This window comes from Geospiza fortis, unplaced genomic scaffold, assembly GCF_000277835.1.
Source record: "Geospiza fortis unplaced genomic scaffold, GeoFor_1.0 scaffold383, whole genome shotgun sequence".
Lineage (NCBI taxonomy): Eukaryota > Metazoa > Chordata > Aves > Passeriformes > Thraupidae > Geospiza > Geospiza fortis.
Window position 1 is genome coordinate 452,747 of NW_005054484.1, and position 14,462 is coordinate 467,208.

General features: G+C 44.4%; 2 protein-coding genes across 3 annotated transcripts in view; one reads left to right on the forward strand and one right to left on the reverse strand.

Moving 5' to 3' along the window:
- The window catches only part of LOC106631996 (transcription initiation factor TFIID subunit 4-like), a gene marked incomplete at its 5' end in the record, with an annotated part of 149,635 nt that extends 143,547 nt beyond the window's left edge, over positions 1-6,088 (forward strand). The window contains one exon of the mRNA XM_031063187.1: positions 4,333-6,088. Coding sequence (XP_030919047.1) covers positions 4,333-4,500 — 168 coding nt within the window. The remainder of the gene's footprint in view (positions 1-4,332) is intronic.
- KCTD15 (potassium channel tetramerization domain containing 15) overlaps positions 5,790-14,462 on the reverse strand; it is a 51,977-nt gene continuing 43,304 nt past the window's right edge. For both annotated transcript variants that reach the window (XM_031063183.1, XM_031063182.1), the window contains one exon: positions 5,790-9,535. In XM_031063183.1, coding sequence (XP_030919043.1) covers positions 9,380-9,535 — 156 coding nt within the window. In that variant the 3' untranslated portion in view covers positions 5,790-9,379. The remainder of the gene's footprint in view (positions 9,536-14,462) is intronic.

Below are 14,462 nucleotides of genomic sequence, written 5' to 3' on the forward strand. Positions count from 1 at the left end.
TCATAGTGCCAGGGAACACAAGTGAGCCTTTGCTGGCCTCTCTGTGCCCAGCACAGGGCTTGTTGCAGTCTCCCTATCAGCAGACAGGTTTATTCCTGTGACAGACTCTGGTATATTTAGCTACTGATCTACCAAATCTTTGGTCAGTATTTTATTCTGGACTGTTTGTATTTCCCTTTTCATCAGTATGAGTTTTCTCATAGAGGAAAATCATGAAAATAGCAAACAGGCTGAGAAAGGTGGCCCAAATCTTGTGTCCCATCTGACATAAATTCAGAATTGTTTCAAAGTGTGCATACTGAACCAGTAACTGCTGTGATTCTCTGAAGCCATGACCCAGGCTAGGTGAGTGCAGCAGGTGAATGCAGGCTGTCAGTCCAGCACTGGAGCTGGGGTGCTGGGAGCTCTCACCCAGCAATGACAGGAGTGCAGTGGGGCTGTTGAGGCAGGCAGCCTGTGATCCCTCACCTCTGGGATTACAGGTTAACCACGAGCACAGCACCATGGCAGGGTTACAGATCCTGCCTGGGATTTTCCATGAATGATTTTCTCTTCAGCCCTGGCCAGGAGCAGGAGCCGGGGGAGCCCCGGGTGCTCGGCAGCCCCCGGAGCCCTGCAGGGAGAGCACAGGAGATCTGTCTGCTCCCTGGGCTGGTTCTGGGTGTGCAGTGCCAGGAAAGGACTGAAGGAACCTTCAGGAGGGAAGAGAGGCACTGGGGAAAGGAGGGGCTGGGAGGGAAGGGGATGGGAAATCCCTGTCACTCATGTTTGGAAAGTTACTCCAAATGAAGAGGCAGAGAGTTCATGTATAAATTACCTGGGTGTCACAGACATGTTTTATGAAAAATCCTTTCTTTAGGATTTTTTCTCCTGAGAAGCTGAGAGGCCTCAGGAACAAAATGTAACCAATGATTATCTGCTGCTGTGGAATGCAACAGGTGCATCTGTGATTGGTCTCGTGTGGTTGTTTCTAATTAATGGCCAATCACAGTCCAGCTGTCCGGACTGTCTCGGTCAGTCACAAGCCTTTGTTATCATTCCTTTTCTACTCTTAGCTAGCCTTCTGATGAAATCCTTTCTTCTATTCTTTTAGTATAGTTTTAATATAATATATATGATAAAATAATAAATCAGCCTTCTGAAACACGGAGTCAGATCCTCGTCTCTTCCCTCGTCCTGGGACTCCTGTGAACACCACCACACCTGGGTTTTCTTCTGCTCTGGAATGTCTCAAGTTTTCTGAAATTCTAACTAGAAGTTCACTGATACAGAAACTAGCACTGATGTCTATTTGAGTGTGTGGGATTTGGGAACAGTTTGCGTGTGGCAGGCCAGGAAATAAAGGAGGTAAACAATTGACAACCTTTTATTCTTTTATTAGAGCTTTTATCTGTGTAGCTCTGATTAGTTGCCATAGATACAGACAACACAGGAGCTTGTTTGGGTTGATGAAAAATCTGTCATAATGATAAAAAAAGTGAATTTTCTTGAGAAAATCTTGAATTACTTCAATTCCACTATTATTTTTAACTACACTTGAATTAATGTATGCAATTAAATAATTATGGCATTTAGGAATCTATTTTTTATATAGCATCTGCAGAATAATTTTGAGTACAATGAAGTACCAAACAAACTGGTTTTTGATTTAAATTAGTGATCATATTGACATATATAAATTACTGTTCTGTCAGCTCACAGAACTTCTGTATTTCTAATATAATTTTTATGATTATTTTTCACCTTGTAAAACAACTCCAGAACATGATCAGGTAACTGATGGCTCACAAGTGTGAATGTGCACAGCTTGGTGCCTTGTTCTGCTGCTGGTTAAGGGTATGATGCTCTTGCTGTGTTGAAGTTCAGTATCTCTAGTGATAAATGCAATGAATATGACTTGGCACATCTTAATTCCAGCTACTCTGTCCAAATAGAGAGCAGTTCCTTGCTGTAAATGGAACTCAACTGACTAAAGAAACAGTTTTATGTAGAGAATTAAAAAAAAAAAATATGCAGCTTTTCTCTGTTTGGTAATTGTGTGTGGGATGCTCCTAGACCAGAGTGCTGTGGATGTGGTTCACAATGAGTCTGAGGTGGCCACATCCCTGTATTTGTCACAGGTCCTGTGGTCAGGATGAATCTGAAATCAGTGCTGTGGGCAGGGGAGAGATGCAGCATGGGGGGAACAGAGAAGAAGGAGAAGTATTTTTTGAGTCAGTCTGATTTAAAATAAATGCACACACAGTGTTTTCTTAAGGATTTAGAAGCAGTGGGCACAGCAGAGTGGGTGCATGGGCAGAGTGCAGAGAGAGGCAGCTCCAGGTGTTCCAGCCTGTAGAAGACAGAGAGGAGTTTAAATGATTTTGTTTCTGTTAGGAATGTGAAATGTTTCTTGGGTTAAGGTGTGATTGTGCACTGGGCCTGTGTCTGGCTGGGCATGGATGAGCAGCCCTTGCAGCTCATTTCTGTGAGCAGTGAGGTTCAGTGCTCAGTCAATCAATTCATTAACACAAACTGCTCCACACTGGAGAGCAGAATCCCTTGGCTCAAATGCTCCAGGTGCCCAAAGGTTTGTGGGTTTCTCCCTCTGTTCCCTGCAAGCTGAGCCCATTCACTGCACTCCATTCAGCCTTTGGTGTTTGTGGTCACAAACAAGAAGGGGATTTGCCCCACTGCTGTAATTGAATAAACAGGAATGGCAGAAACACCATGAACGGTGCAGTTGTGCAAGGACAGACTGACTGTGGGGGACAGAGGGACACAGTGCCAGCCATGCCCTGCTCTCAGCAGAGCAGGAGTGTTTTCCAAGCTTTCAGTAGTAAAATTATCCTTAACTGTATCCTTAATGTCTGGGGTTATGATCCTAGAATAAGTATTTCCTGGGGGAAAGAAAGGTAGGTTTGAGCAGCACTAAGTAAATTTGGGATATTAAAAGTATAGAAAATTTTACCAGATTTCTTGGAGGTTTGAAAAATAGCTTAAATCTTTTCAGAGATTAAAATCTATTTTTCTAAGCTAGAACACTTTATTTTGCTACAAATCAATTGGAATTAACAAAAACCAGGGACTCCTATGGATGAAAAAACATCTGAACACGTGTGTGCATCAGGTTTCAGTTTAAACTCCATGAGGCTGCAGGGGCTGTAATTATGTCCTTTCCTTTTCTAAATATTCAGATCACAGTATTCTCAGGCCCAGTTTAAGAGTTTTCTCTCTATATACAAAGCCAGGATGAGGTATTCAGTAATTCAGTACCAATGAAACAAGTAAAAAATAAATAATTATTTAACATAGCTGTTGAAACATTAGTTGGGTTTATCATCACACAGTGTCTGAGTCTTTGTGATTTTTCCATATAATTTTTGATTGTTTTTTATCTCCCCACACTGAGCCCTTCCCTTTAGCAGACCCAGAGGAGAGAATTGGGGTCCCTGTGGGGACTCCCAGTATCCCACTCACCTGTTCCTATCCTTGGATGAGCAGCAGGATCCTGGACACATTTGATGTATTAATGTCTTATCTGCTGAACATAATTTTGTTCTTAAAAGGTTGTCTAAGTATTTGTGATTTTTCCATTTAATTTTTTGATTGTTTGCTATCTCCCCACACTGAGCCCTTCTCTTTAGGAGACCCAGAGGAGAGAACTGGGGTCGCTGTGGGGACTTCCAGTATTCCACTCACCTGTCCTTGGATAAGCAGCAGGATCCTGCACACATTTGGTGTATCAATGACCTTATCTGCTGAAAATAATTTTTTTCTTAAAAGTTTGTCTCAGTCTTTGTGATTTTTCCATATAATTTTTTGATTGTTTGCTGAGTATCTCCGCACAATGTCTAAGATTGGGATTTTTCAATTTAATTTTTTGATTGTTTTTTATCTCCCCACACTGAGCCCTTCCCTTTAGCAGACCCAGAGGAGAGAATTGGGGTCCCTGTGGGGACTCCCAGTATCCCACTCACCTGTTCCCGTCCTTGGATGAGCAGCAGGATCCTGCACACATTTGGTGTATTAACGGCCTTATCTGCTGAAAATCGTTTTGTTCCTGAATTTAGACTGGCCAGATACATCTCCAGTGGACATGCCTGTAGCAGGAGGGCTTTGTCCTGAGGTGGAAGTGAACAAGGTTTAGCCCCACGTGTTTGCACTTGAGGCCTTTGCCAGGTTAACTCGCTGAGACTCAGAAGAACAGAAAAAAACAATAATATTAAAACCCCTGATGTAATGTTAGAAGGAGGCTGGTAATGATGCAGTGCAGCTGTTTAAAGGGTCCTGCAGCCCCGGGAGGAGGAAGGCTCGCTGCTGCAGGACTCACTGTGCCGTGTTCTCTTGCAGGGCGTGGGGCTGTGCGGGGGCAGCCAGGCGGGGCTGGGCACGGGCTCCCCCCGGCAGTACCCCCGGCAGAAAATCACTCGAGTCAACCTCAGGGACTTCATCTTCTACATGGAACAGGAGCGGGAAATGAGCCGTTCGCTCCTGCTCTACCGAGCTCTGCTTAAATAAAGCCAACAGTCCTACTGAGTGCTCCACAGAAGCTCAACTTGCTTTGAAAGCTGTCATTTTAATGTGCCTTCTATTTTTTTCAGAAGTCAATGTTCCAGTAATTTTGTTTTGTAAAATTGTCAGACACATGCAATAAATTCCCTTTATGTAAAAATATATATATATATATATATATAAACCACAGAAAATGTGCAAAAGGTTTTAAAATGTTAACTCCACAAAAAAAAAAAAAAGAACATCAAAGTCTTGCTCCATCTGGCCATTTTAGGTAAGGCTGAAGTCGCTGGTGTTGGAGTTACACAAATGCAATGGCTCACCTAAACCATCTCCTGGCCAGGCCTGGGACAGGTTCACAGGAGTGGGTCCCAGCCTTGGTGTTCACCTGAGTGTTCACTCCTGGTGCTGGGCTTGTTTTGTTTTCAGTTTACTAGCACTGTCTCACTAACCATGGTGATACCAGTTGCTATTTAACTTAGTTGTAATGGCAATTTTTTGCACAGCCAAGAGACTCGCCACTGCACACTCCCACAAATTTTATATATTTAGGATTTTTGCTTTTACTGCACAGCTCATTTCCTGAGCCATTTGCTGAACCAAATCTTAAGTGTATGAAATCTGTGTGCAGGCTCTCAGCTGAGTTCCCTTGACTTGCTTCCAGTTGTTTCCTCAATCTCATCAACCTTTTGCGCATTTGTAGCAGCTGGTTAGTAACGAGATTCAAAGTTGGGTTTTATTTTCTGAAAAATGTTAATTTATTTATTGCAAATAGTATGGTTTAATGGTGGTTTTAAAAGAGAATATTGTTGGGTAAAGATTTTAGAGTATTCTATATGGATTTTTAAAGTTGCTGTAAAGGTTTTTGGGGCCGCTCCTGGCGTGGGGAGCGCAGTGAGCCCGGTGGCACCTGGAGTGGGGACACCTCTGCCCTGGACACTGGAGCACAGCTCCAGCCAGAGAGGCTCCTGAGCAGGCACGTGGCTTTGAGCATGAGGAGCAGCTGTAAGTATCTAAAGGTGGGGTGAATGCCTTGGAAATGCTTTGCTGAAGCAGAATTTGGGCCCACAGGGAAGTGGTTGGTGTGGGTCTGAGCAATGGGGATCAGTGGGACAGAAGAGCAGGGGCACAGGCTGTGCTGCAGAGCTCATTAACAGTGTTACAGTACCACAGAAGGGACACATTTGCTTATTTATCTTCTCTGTTTTTACTATGTTATGCTTGCCACTTTTTTGAGGCAATATTTTTTTTGATGGGAAACCATAGCGAAAGCACAAATAGAACTATTTGTCCAATAGTTTTAAAAACAAAGGTTTTAATTATTTTTTAAGGTTTATGAAAAGCAGAAGAAAATTTATACTGCTGCTATTTAGCCAAAAGATTATTCATAAGGTATTTAAGGCCAGGAAGTGTAAAGTTATGTTTTAAATGTATTGATAATTTGTACATATTGTTTATAAAGGCCTTGTGTTTATTAGAGTTACGTTATTTTGATGATTTCTGTACATACTGGTAAATACCCCCAATTTGTGTGAAAACATACTCCCTTATTTGTACTTATTTTGTAAAGAAATAAAACAATTTACTAAAGTAACACATCGAGTGACATACAGTATTAATTTATCAAACATGAATTTCACATTGTCTTGTAGTTCTTAAGCACTGGTCAGAAACATGTTGCATTAAAATATTAACAGAATACCCACAAACAAATATTAAAACCAAATACTTCAATGTTTTGTTGTGCTGATTCTTATCCTTTGTGAAACATCCAATAAAATTGTCAGCAAACCTCGGTGCCATCAGTACAGAGAATGGATGCACTCAGCAGTGGCTGTCCCGAGCGAGGAGCCCGACAAGCACAACAGAACATTCTCTCTCCCTTTCTGTCTCCACTGGGGTGGGACAGCCTGGACACAAAGTGCTCAAAGCCTCGTGCCTGACACGGGGCCAGTGCTCAGCAACAGCAAATCAGAACAGTTTTGCTCCATGGGATCAGGTGAAAAACCAGGCTGTGCTTTGTGCTTTGCTGCTTGGCCTTGGCCACGCAAATGTGTGCTGGCTGCACACCACAGCTTCACCAGGGTTCTGTGGTGCTTTCAAACATCCTAGTGATGCTGAGCAGTGGTCTTCATTAAGTTATGTTGCTGTGGTTTAAGGCCAGAAGTAGATATTCAAATCAGTTTTTTGCTGATATTGATGCCTAAAAATATAGGGAAATAAGTAAAAAATATATAAATGAAACTGTAATAATCTTTAAATAAGTGACCTGAAGTTACTAACTAAAAGAACATGTCCTAGCTTAACTTTTTTTTTTTTTAAAGGCATATTTCTTCTAAGAAAGTGATTGTTTCCACATGTCTTCCTAGCCTTTGTGCTGTTTTGCAGTCAATGCTGTGATGTCATGGTTTAAACTTTCCATCTCAAGTTCACATTGAACTCGGCTGGTGCAGCCTGGAACCCTTTCCAATGCCACCTCAGCAAAGCTGCCCCAACTACGGGAGCTGCTTTATTGAGCCATAAAAAAATACAGTAAACACCAAACTGAGGAAAAACCAACCAACCAATCAACCAACCAACCACAAATACTTCCAACGTTCCACAGATGTGTAAAAGCACCATCCCAGTCTGTGCTCCCCAGAGCTGCCTGGGGAGAGCACCAGGGGCAGGATTCCCCTGGGATGGAATTTCACCTTTATTCCCTGGCTGAGAGGTAAGAACTGGACAGGGTGTGCTGCCAGGAGTGCTCAGCTCACCCCGTGCCAGAGGGCAGGGCAGGGGTGGATACAGGATAAAAACAAGAACCTGAATGGACTATTGAGGGATCCTTTGGACTTAAAGGTATGAAAGTAATAAATAAAACACTTCTATCTTTTTGTAAGACATGGCTACATCAAGCTGAATGGAGCAAAGGGCTGGAGAAGACGCAATCAAAAATTCTCACCTCTTTCAAACAACATGGGAGATACAGTGAGTGTTCCACCCTACGTGCTTGTTTTTGTTCATTTACTTTACAGAAATGTTTATGGCATGAAGTACTGTATAAGAAATGTGCATACACAAATACATGACAATTATACGTTAAGTTCTTTACAATATTAAATGTATAATATACAATTCTACAGATATCTTACATACAAAGGTGAATGTTGTGCCATATATTCAAATATGGCAATGCCTAGCAACTTTAGAATGTCATACAAGTATAAAACCACAAAATAAAATAACTTTACAACTCTTAAAGTAGACAGATTTGCTCAACTGTTCTGCTAAGGTAGCAGGCCAACCGGCCAGGATTGCCATTAGAGATTTCTGGGTTGGGTGACCAAGGTGAGAAAACCTGCAGAGGTCCGATTTTCCATGGACAGGTATCCAGCCCTTTTCCAAAAATTAGACCCCTGCCTAGATTTTACCTTGGATAGTCAGTACAGCTCATTGCTTTTGAAAATACTAGTCTTAAACATGACTTTTTAATTTTGCCTGATTGCAATCAATTTGCATTAAGAACTGTTGACCACTTAACACTCTGTCCCTTGTTACATATGGCCATGTTTATGCATCTAAAAAGACTTTAATTAAAAATCATCATCTACAACAGTATTCTATAAATTATTGTGGGAGAAACTAAATTGTGATTAACACATGAATTAGTGATTGAGAACCCAATCATGCTAAACAGCAATAAACAGGATTTAGCAGAATGCTATTTATAGCCTTGCACCTGCAAACACGGTGCTGTCTCCTGAGTTAGAAAGCCCTGTGAGTCAGTGCCAAGTCCTGGCAGAAGCAGGACCCTCCTGCAGACAGACCCCTGACTTTGTTACAGAGAGAGCTACACAGATAGAGGGCAGCTACAGAATTCAAATTTAAATAATAATTTAAAATAATAAAACAATTTAAACTGACGACGTCCTGCTTTCATCTGGCAATGGCAATACAGGGTTTTAACAACTCTTGGCAAGAATTCCAGACCCATAAAGAGTGGGCTTGTCCAAAATTCTTAAACTTTCCTGCTAAATGTGGGCTTCTAACATGGTTAGTAAATGATTAACAAGGGGTGGCTTGTTTGGTAGAACCACACTTCTTTGATGATGCAAAACTTATCAACTGTTGTGGCAAAACAAGATTGGCTTTAAAAGAGCTACAGCTCCTTGTGGGGTATGTGACCCTCGTGTGATGGTGGATGACATTTTATTTTGTGCTTCCAGATCCCTACTGTTGCAAATATTGCCATAAGTGGGCCTGTCTAATTTCTTGTCACTTGTTTTGTTTGGTTTGTGGGGGCTTTAAGTACTGAGCACCAGTGACTATGAATCAGTCCTGTTCTGGTTCTGGATCCTGTTCACAGAGAGAGACCTCAGCTGGAAATGTAGTATAAAAATAAGCCATTTGCTCATGTGGGTGACTACAATCACCAGGGGACTGGTGCTGGGGTGTCTGATGTGGAGGAGGGGCAGCAGTCAGGGAAGGTTCTCAGTGCAGTTTTTGGGGTTCTTCCTCCCGCAGATGCCCCGTCCCTGCAGCGCAGCTCTGGCTGTCCCTGGGCTCCTGCTGGTCCCTTCCACTGCTTCCATGGCTCTTGCTGCAGAAGTCCAGGCCAGGGCCAGGGTTTCCAAAGCTTTGCCTGTCCCACAGCACTGCTGGTCAGCCCCAAGTCCATCCCAGCCCTGCCGTGCTGGGTGTGCTCAGGAACTCCACCCTGAAGGACAGGCAATGGATTTCCAGATGCATTCCATGGCTGGCTGTGTGACAGGTAGTTTCAGAGTACCACTAATGGGCAACAGAAAGTCCAAATCTGTTTGCTAATACTGTTTTGCAAATCCTTAGTGTTTCACATAAGGGACTATTAAACACTTCTACGGTTACAAAGGGGGACAGGGAGGGTCTAGTCCAGGGGCTCCTGTTTTATTCTGATTGTTGGGGTGGGTTGTGGTCGTCTGTCTTCACGGCACAGCACGTACTCGCTGAACTGGGAGGAATCCACCCCACCACCACAGGAAGCTGCCACGTTAAATCCCTTCTGAAATAACCTTTCGAGCACCTGCAGTGTGGAGGGAAAACAATCAGATTAATATTTAGGAAATTTTAGTGATAAAAGCATCTGGAAGCACCAGATCTAAATGATGGATTTAGTCTTTCGAGTCCTCTTTGAATGAATATTATTCAGCTATAATTCTGTAACTTATTGTTAAATGACTATACTGTGATTAAAGTCTCGCTCTCAGCAAACCTCTGTAGAAAACAAAAATTAATCAAAGAAATAAGCACTCTGCAGAGCAGCTTAGTACATTTTATAGTAAAATACTGGATTGTGGTGATATTGATGCTCTCACTCCTTATAGAAAGCAACATCAGGTTTAAGTTCTAATAAAAAGTGCCAGTTAATCACTGGCATAGTAATATGAACAGTCTGAGAGAGAGAGGGGCTGAGAAGCTCTTCCTTGGCAGATGAAAATGTGTTAGGAGTTCAAATGACACATCCACCAGCTCTTTGTGGCAATCACAGCTGTTTGCCCTCGCTGGAAGGGAGCAAAGCATGGCAGGGACAGGACGTGGGCAACAGGGAAATGTTCTGGCCCAAGAAAGAGGTTAATCTGTACTGCCCAAATATGGATTTTCTCCTCCTCCTCCTGAAGAGAAGTTGGTGCAATTTAGATGCACGAATTTAAGGAACCCAGAGGCAACTTTAATTTCTGTGACTGTCACACAGCACATTTCCCCAGGATATGCTGATCCTGGCTCTGGGAACGGGGCTGTCGTGTTGATATTCAGCTTCCCAGCAGAGCAGGACACACCAGGCCTCTCCCAGAGCCAGGGGAGGGCAGATGCCAGACCCACCTTGGGCAGGCCACAATGCAGGACCCTCTCAGGCTCCCCTGAGTCCTGGGCAGCACCTGGAAAAATGCTTGCTGTGTTTCTGTCTACTGATCAATGCCACCAAGGAGCAGCCTGTGCTGGTCTCCAAGAGCCTCACCCCAGGTGTGGCTCCCTCTGAGGAACAGGGAGGTGACCCCATGGTTTATTAAAGCCAGGATCCTGCTCACAGCAGCACCAGCCCCCTGTGGCACCTCTGCACCCACAGCAACCTGGACCAAGCCCTTTACAAATCTTCTTCATGCTGGGGAAGTGTCTGAGCAACACATCCCCCTGCAGGCAGAGCCAGCTGTACCTGCCTGGGCTCAGGTTCCAGAAGGAGTTTGCTCTGTGTCCAGTTCACTGTGAGCAGAGCCCTGCATTGCCCAGTGCACCATCTCCTTTGCCTCAGTGTTGCCTTTGCCTTTTCCAAGAGGTGATTTTGGAGGGCCAGCTGTGTCCAAGGGGGTGTCCTGGTGCAATGCAAACCATGGCAGCAGCATTTGCTGCCTTTAATCCCTCCCATCTCTCCTTGGGGCTGCCTGTGTTATCCATCTGCATTTAATCCAGGCTTTGGCTTCCAGGGCTGACTAAAACCTTTCACTCTTGCTGCCCTGGCTCCAAGGATGGGCAAAGAGGCTGCTCCAGCACAGCTTTGCCTAAATCCTGCCCAGTCTGCTGAAAATCAGCTTGCCTGAGGAGTTCTGCCTGGCCCTGGGACACAGGCACTGAACATCCTCAGAAAGTCACATCTGCCAAATATCCCTGACTTTTGCCCTGATTTTTACACACTCTACACTGCAAGAAAGTAGCAGAACTGAAAGATCAAAAAAGCACACCAGAGTATGGAAGAAAAATGAAGTGGGAGAGAAGAAAAGAACAGGCAGGAGAGTGGGTTAATAAAATACATCCAAGACAAAGAAAGAAAACTTTCATCCCTCTCATTCACCCTATGGGGTCTGTAGGACAGAAATGGGTGCAGACACCAGCACTGTTCCTGCTCAGGAGGAGTCTGGGACAGAAGGAGGAATAAGACACCAGCAGGCTCTGTTTCACAGGCTGGGATATATTCTATGTTGTGATCACTGCCCCTAGCCCTGACAGGATGAAAATGAGAGGCAATCCAGCCATGGGAAAGGAGGCTTCTCCCACTGAACTGGGTAGTGGAACAGAGGACTGGCAGGTAAGATTTCTGAGAGAGATGGGACTTCAAAATCCTTGCTAAAAAGTTTTAAAAATCAATTTGCTTGTAAGACAAAACAAGCAGGGGGTGCCCCTGGCTTGCCTCAGACCAAAGCTGTGGAAAGCTGGATTTAGCACAGATTCCTTTTCATGGAGCCTCTCTGTGCAAAGACCCAGTCCAGGCAGACACTGCACCTCAGAGCAGCACCAGCCAACAAAGCAATTCCTCTTTGCCCAGAACGTGCTGGAAGGACCAGACTGCAGGCTGTAATCTGGAGTTAAAAAACCTGGGATCATCAATTTTCTCAGGCCAAATCCTGTAAACAATGCTGAGGATGTTTAAACACTGCAGTTTTGAGTGTCACTGGGATGAGGCTGAGCTCAGGTCTGGGGAAAAGGCTCCTTTCAGTGCTTCCATGAGACTGAACAGCATTTGAACATGGACAGGTTTAAATCCCATTTAGAGAATTTGATTCTATACATTTTATTTCTTCTGAAGGTAAGATATGGGCAGGGGGAAGCAGTGACCATCTCTGCTGCTCTGCTGAAAATCCCCAAAGAGAATATGCCAAGAACTGAGTATCAGCTGTGACTCTCCCATATACAGGGACACATGCACATTATTAAACAGGGGATTTGTGCTCAGATTTAATATATGCTGGCTTCCAATATTCCAAGCACATCTGATTTTGTTGGGAGGTTTTCCAAATGGAAACCTGATCCTTTCATTTAAATTGTGCAGAATATTAACAAATACATTCTTAATTATGAAGACTTAATGTTCAACATTCCCAAGCATCAGAGACTTTTCTCTAAGGTAAATTGGTGATTCCCACCAGAACCTATTGCAAGGAGTTGAAAAAACCTGTACCTATATATAATTACAAATGGGTGTAAAATCAAGAGTCACTGTATTATTTTTTTGCCTATTAGGTGTTGATGTTCTTTGTTTTATATGCACAGTTCTTGATATAAAGCATGTAACGAAAATATTTTTCAAATATAGAAAAAATATATTAATATTGCAACTATGCTACCAAATTGAGCAGAGCAGAGGGAGGCAGAAGTAATGATTCACCTGAGCAAAGAGCAGACAGGCTCCCTGTGTTGCTCTGTGGGACCCTTTGCAAGCAATTCTGCTCTTCCACCCACTCCCCATCTCCCTTAAGTCTGTGTGTTTGCCTCACTGCACTTCCAGCTTTTGACTTCAATTATTTTGCCAAAAAATCCTTGGAGGGGGAAGAGCAGTGCCTGTGTGCTGACCAGAGTTCATCAGAGCCAATGCTAATTAGCTGCTGATTGCATCAGCCTTTGGTCTCAGAAATGCATCATTTTCCAGAAAGTGCTTGAAAACACTTTCAATTAATTACACAGTAAAATGATGTAATTTAGTAAAATGATGTAATTTAACAGGATTACTTATACTGTAGACTCTTTGACAGAAATTTTTTCCACAACATGAACTTGCAAAGAGACCCTTTGATTCTGTCTGAATTTTGACTGAATTCAAAACACATTCAAATAATAACAGCAATTAGTGTTCAGCTTTTACTACACAGGTAGCACATGCATCCCAGGAGTCACAGCCCTGGATAAAAGAGCTGAGTGCTCAACCATGTGGGCACCCAGAGCTCTGCCAGGCAGGGCTGAGCTGCTCACTGAGACCCTTCATGGTTTCTGCTCCTCTCATTGCTGGTGGGATCTAAAGGCTCCCATGGACAGCGTGGCAGGGACAGAAATCACCTTCCCCTCACACTGTGTGCCATGGCAGGGACACAAATGCTCCTCCCTGGGACACTGGTCACAAGGGTTCTTGATTGAGGGAAGAGATGAGAATGTTGACTCTATGTTCAGAAGGTTTGATTTGTTATTTTATGATATATATATATATTACATTATAACTATCCTAAAAAGAAATAGAAGAAAAGGTTTCATCAGAAGCTAGCTAAGCTAGGAATAGAAAAGAATGATAACAAGGGCAGCTGGCTCAGACAGAGAGCGAGAGCCAGCTCTACCGTGACTGGTCAGTAAATCTAAACATCTACAGGAGACCAATCACAGATCCACCTGTTGCACTCCACAGCAGCAGATCACCATGGTTTACATCTCGTTGCTGAAACTTCTCAGCTTCAGCACGAAAAATCCTAAGAAAAGATTTTTGCAAAAGAAATGTCTGTGACACCTCCCCAGCCCCTGTGTGCCATGGCAGGGACACAGCTGCTCCTCCCAGCCGAGCTGAGCTGCTGCCTCTCCTCCCAGCACAGCAATGGGCACAGGTCCCTGTCCCACGGCCAGAAACGGAGCTGCCTCTGAGCACCCCCAGCCCAAACCCTGCCAAGTGTGACACTGCTCAGGGCTGTGCAGAACTGACCCCAGCCTGGTGAAGCTCACCCAAATACACCCCTGGGGAGTCTGGAGCCAAAGCCCCCGAGCCCAGGGGCTCTGGGCTGCTTTCACAGGGGGGCACAGGGGATGCTGCCCATGCAGGGGGCACTGGTGCCTCCAGGCACCTTCACACGTTCAGGGGCCTCTCCTGAAGGTGTCCTGGCAGACACAGGGAGCCAGAGCCCGATGTGCAGCACCCAGGGCTCCAGGCTCGTGTCCTCCCTCGCTGCTGCCCCCCTGCCCAGCCAGCCTGGCCCCAGAGCAGCCCTTCCCTGGGTTTTTGCCCACGGGGGAGTTTCTCAAGGCATTTCCCACAGCCCAGCTGCACAGGATGCACAGGATGGGAATTAGGGAAGTGCTCCCCTCCAGGTTGATGTCCCTGCCCCATAACACGAGCATTTGCTGTTTGGGTGTTCCAAAGGAACACACAGGGAAACCAGGAGCTCTGTCATGCCCAAGTTAAGGGCAGCTGGTTCCTGCCCAGAGCTCTGGCTCAGCACTGCTGATCCCAGGGAAATGGCCCTGCCTGCCCACAGGCTGCTGCCTCC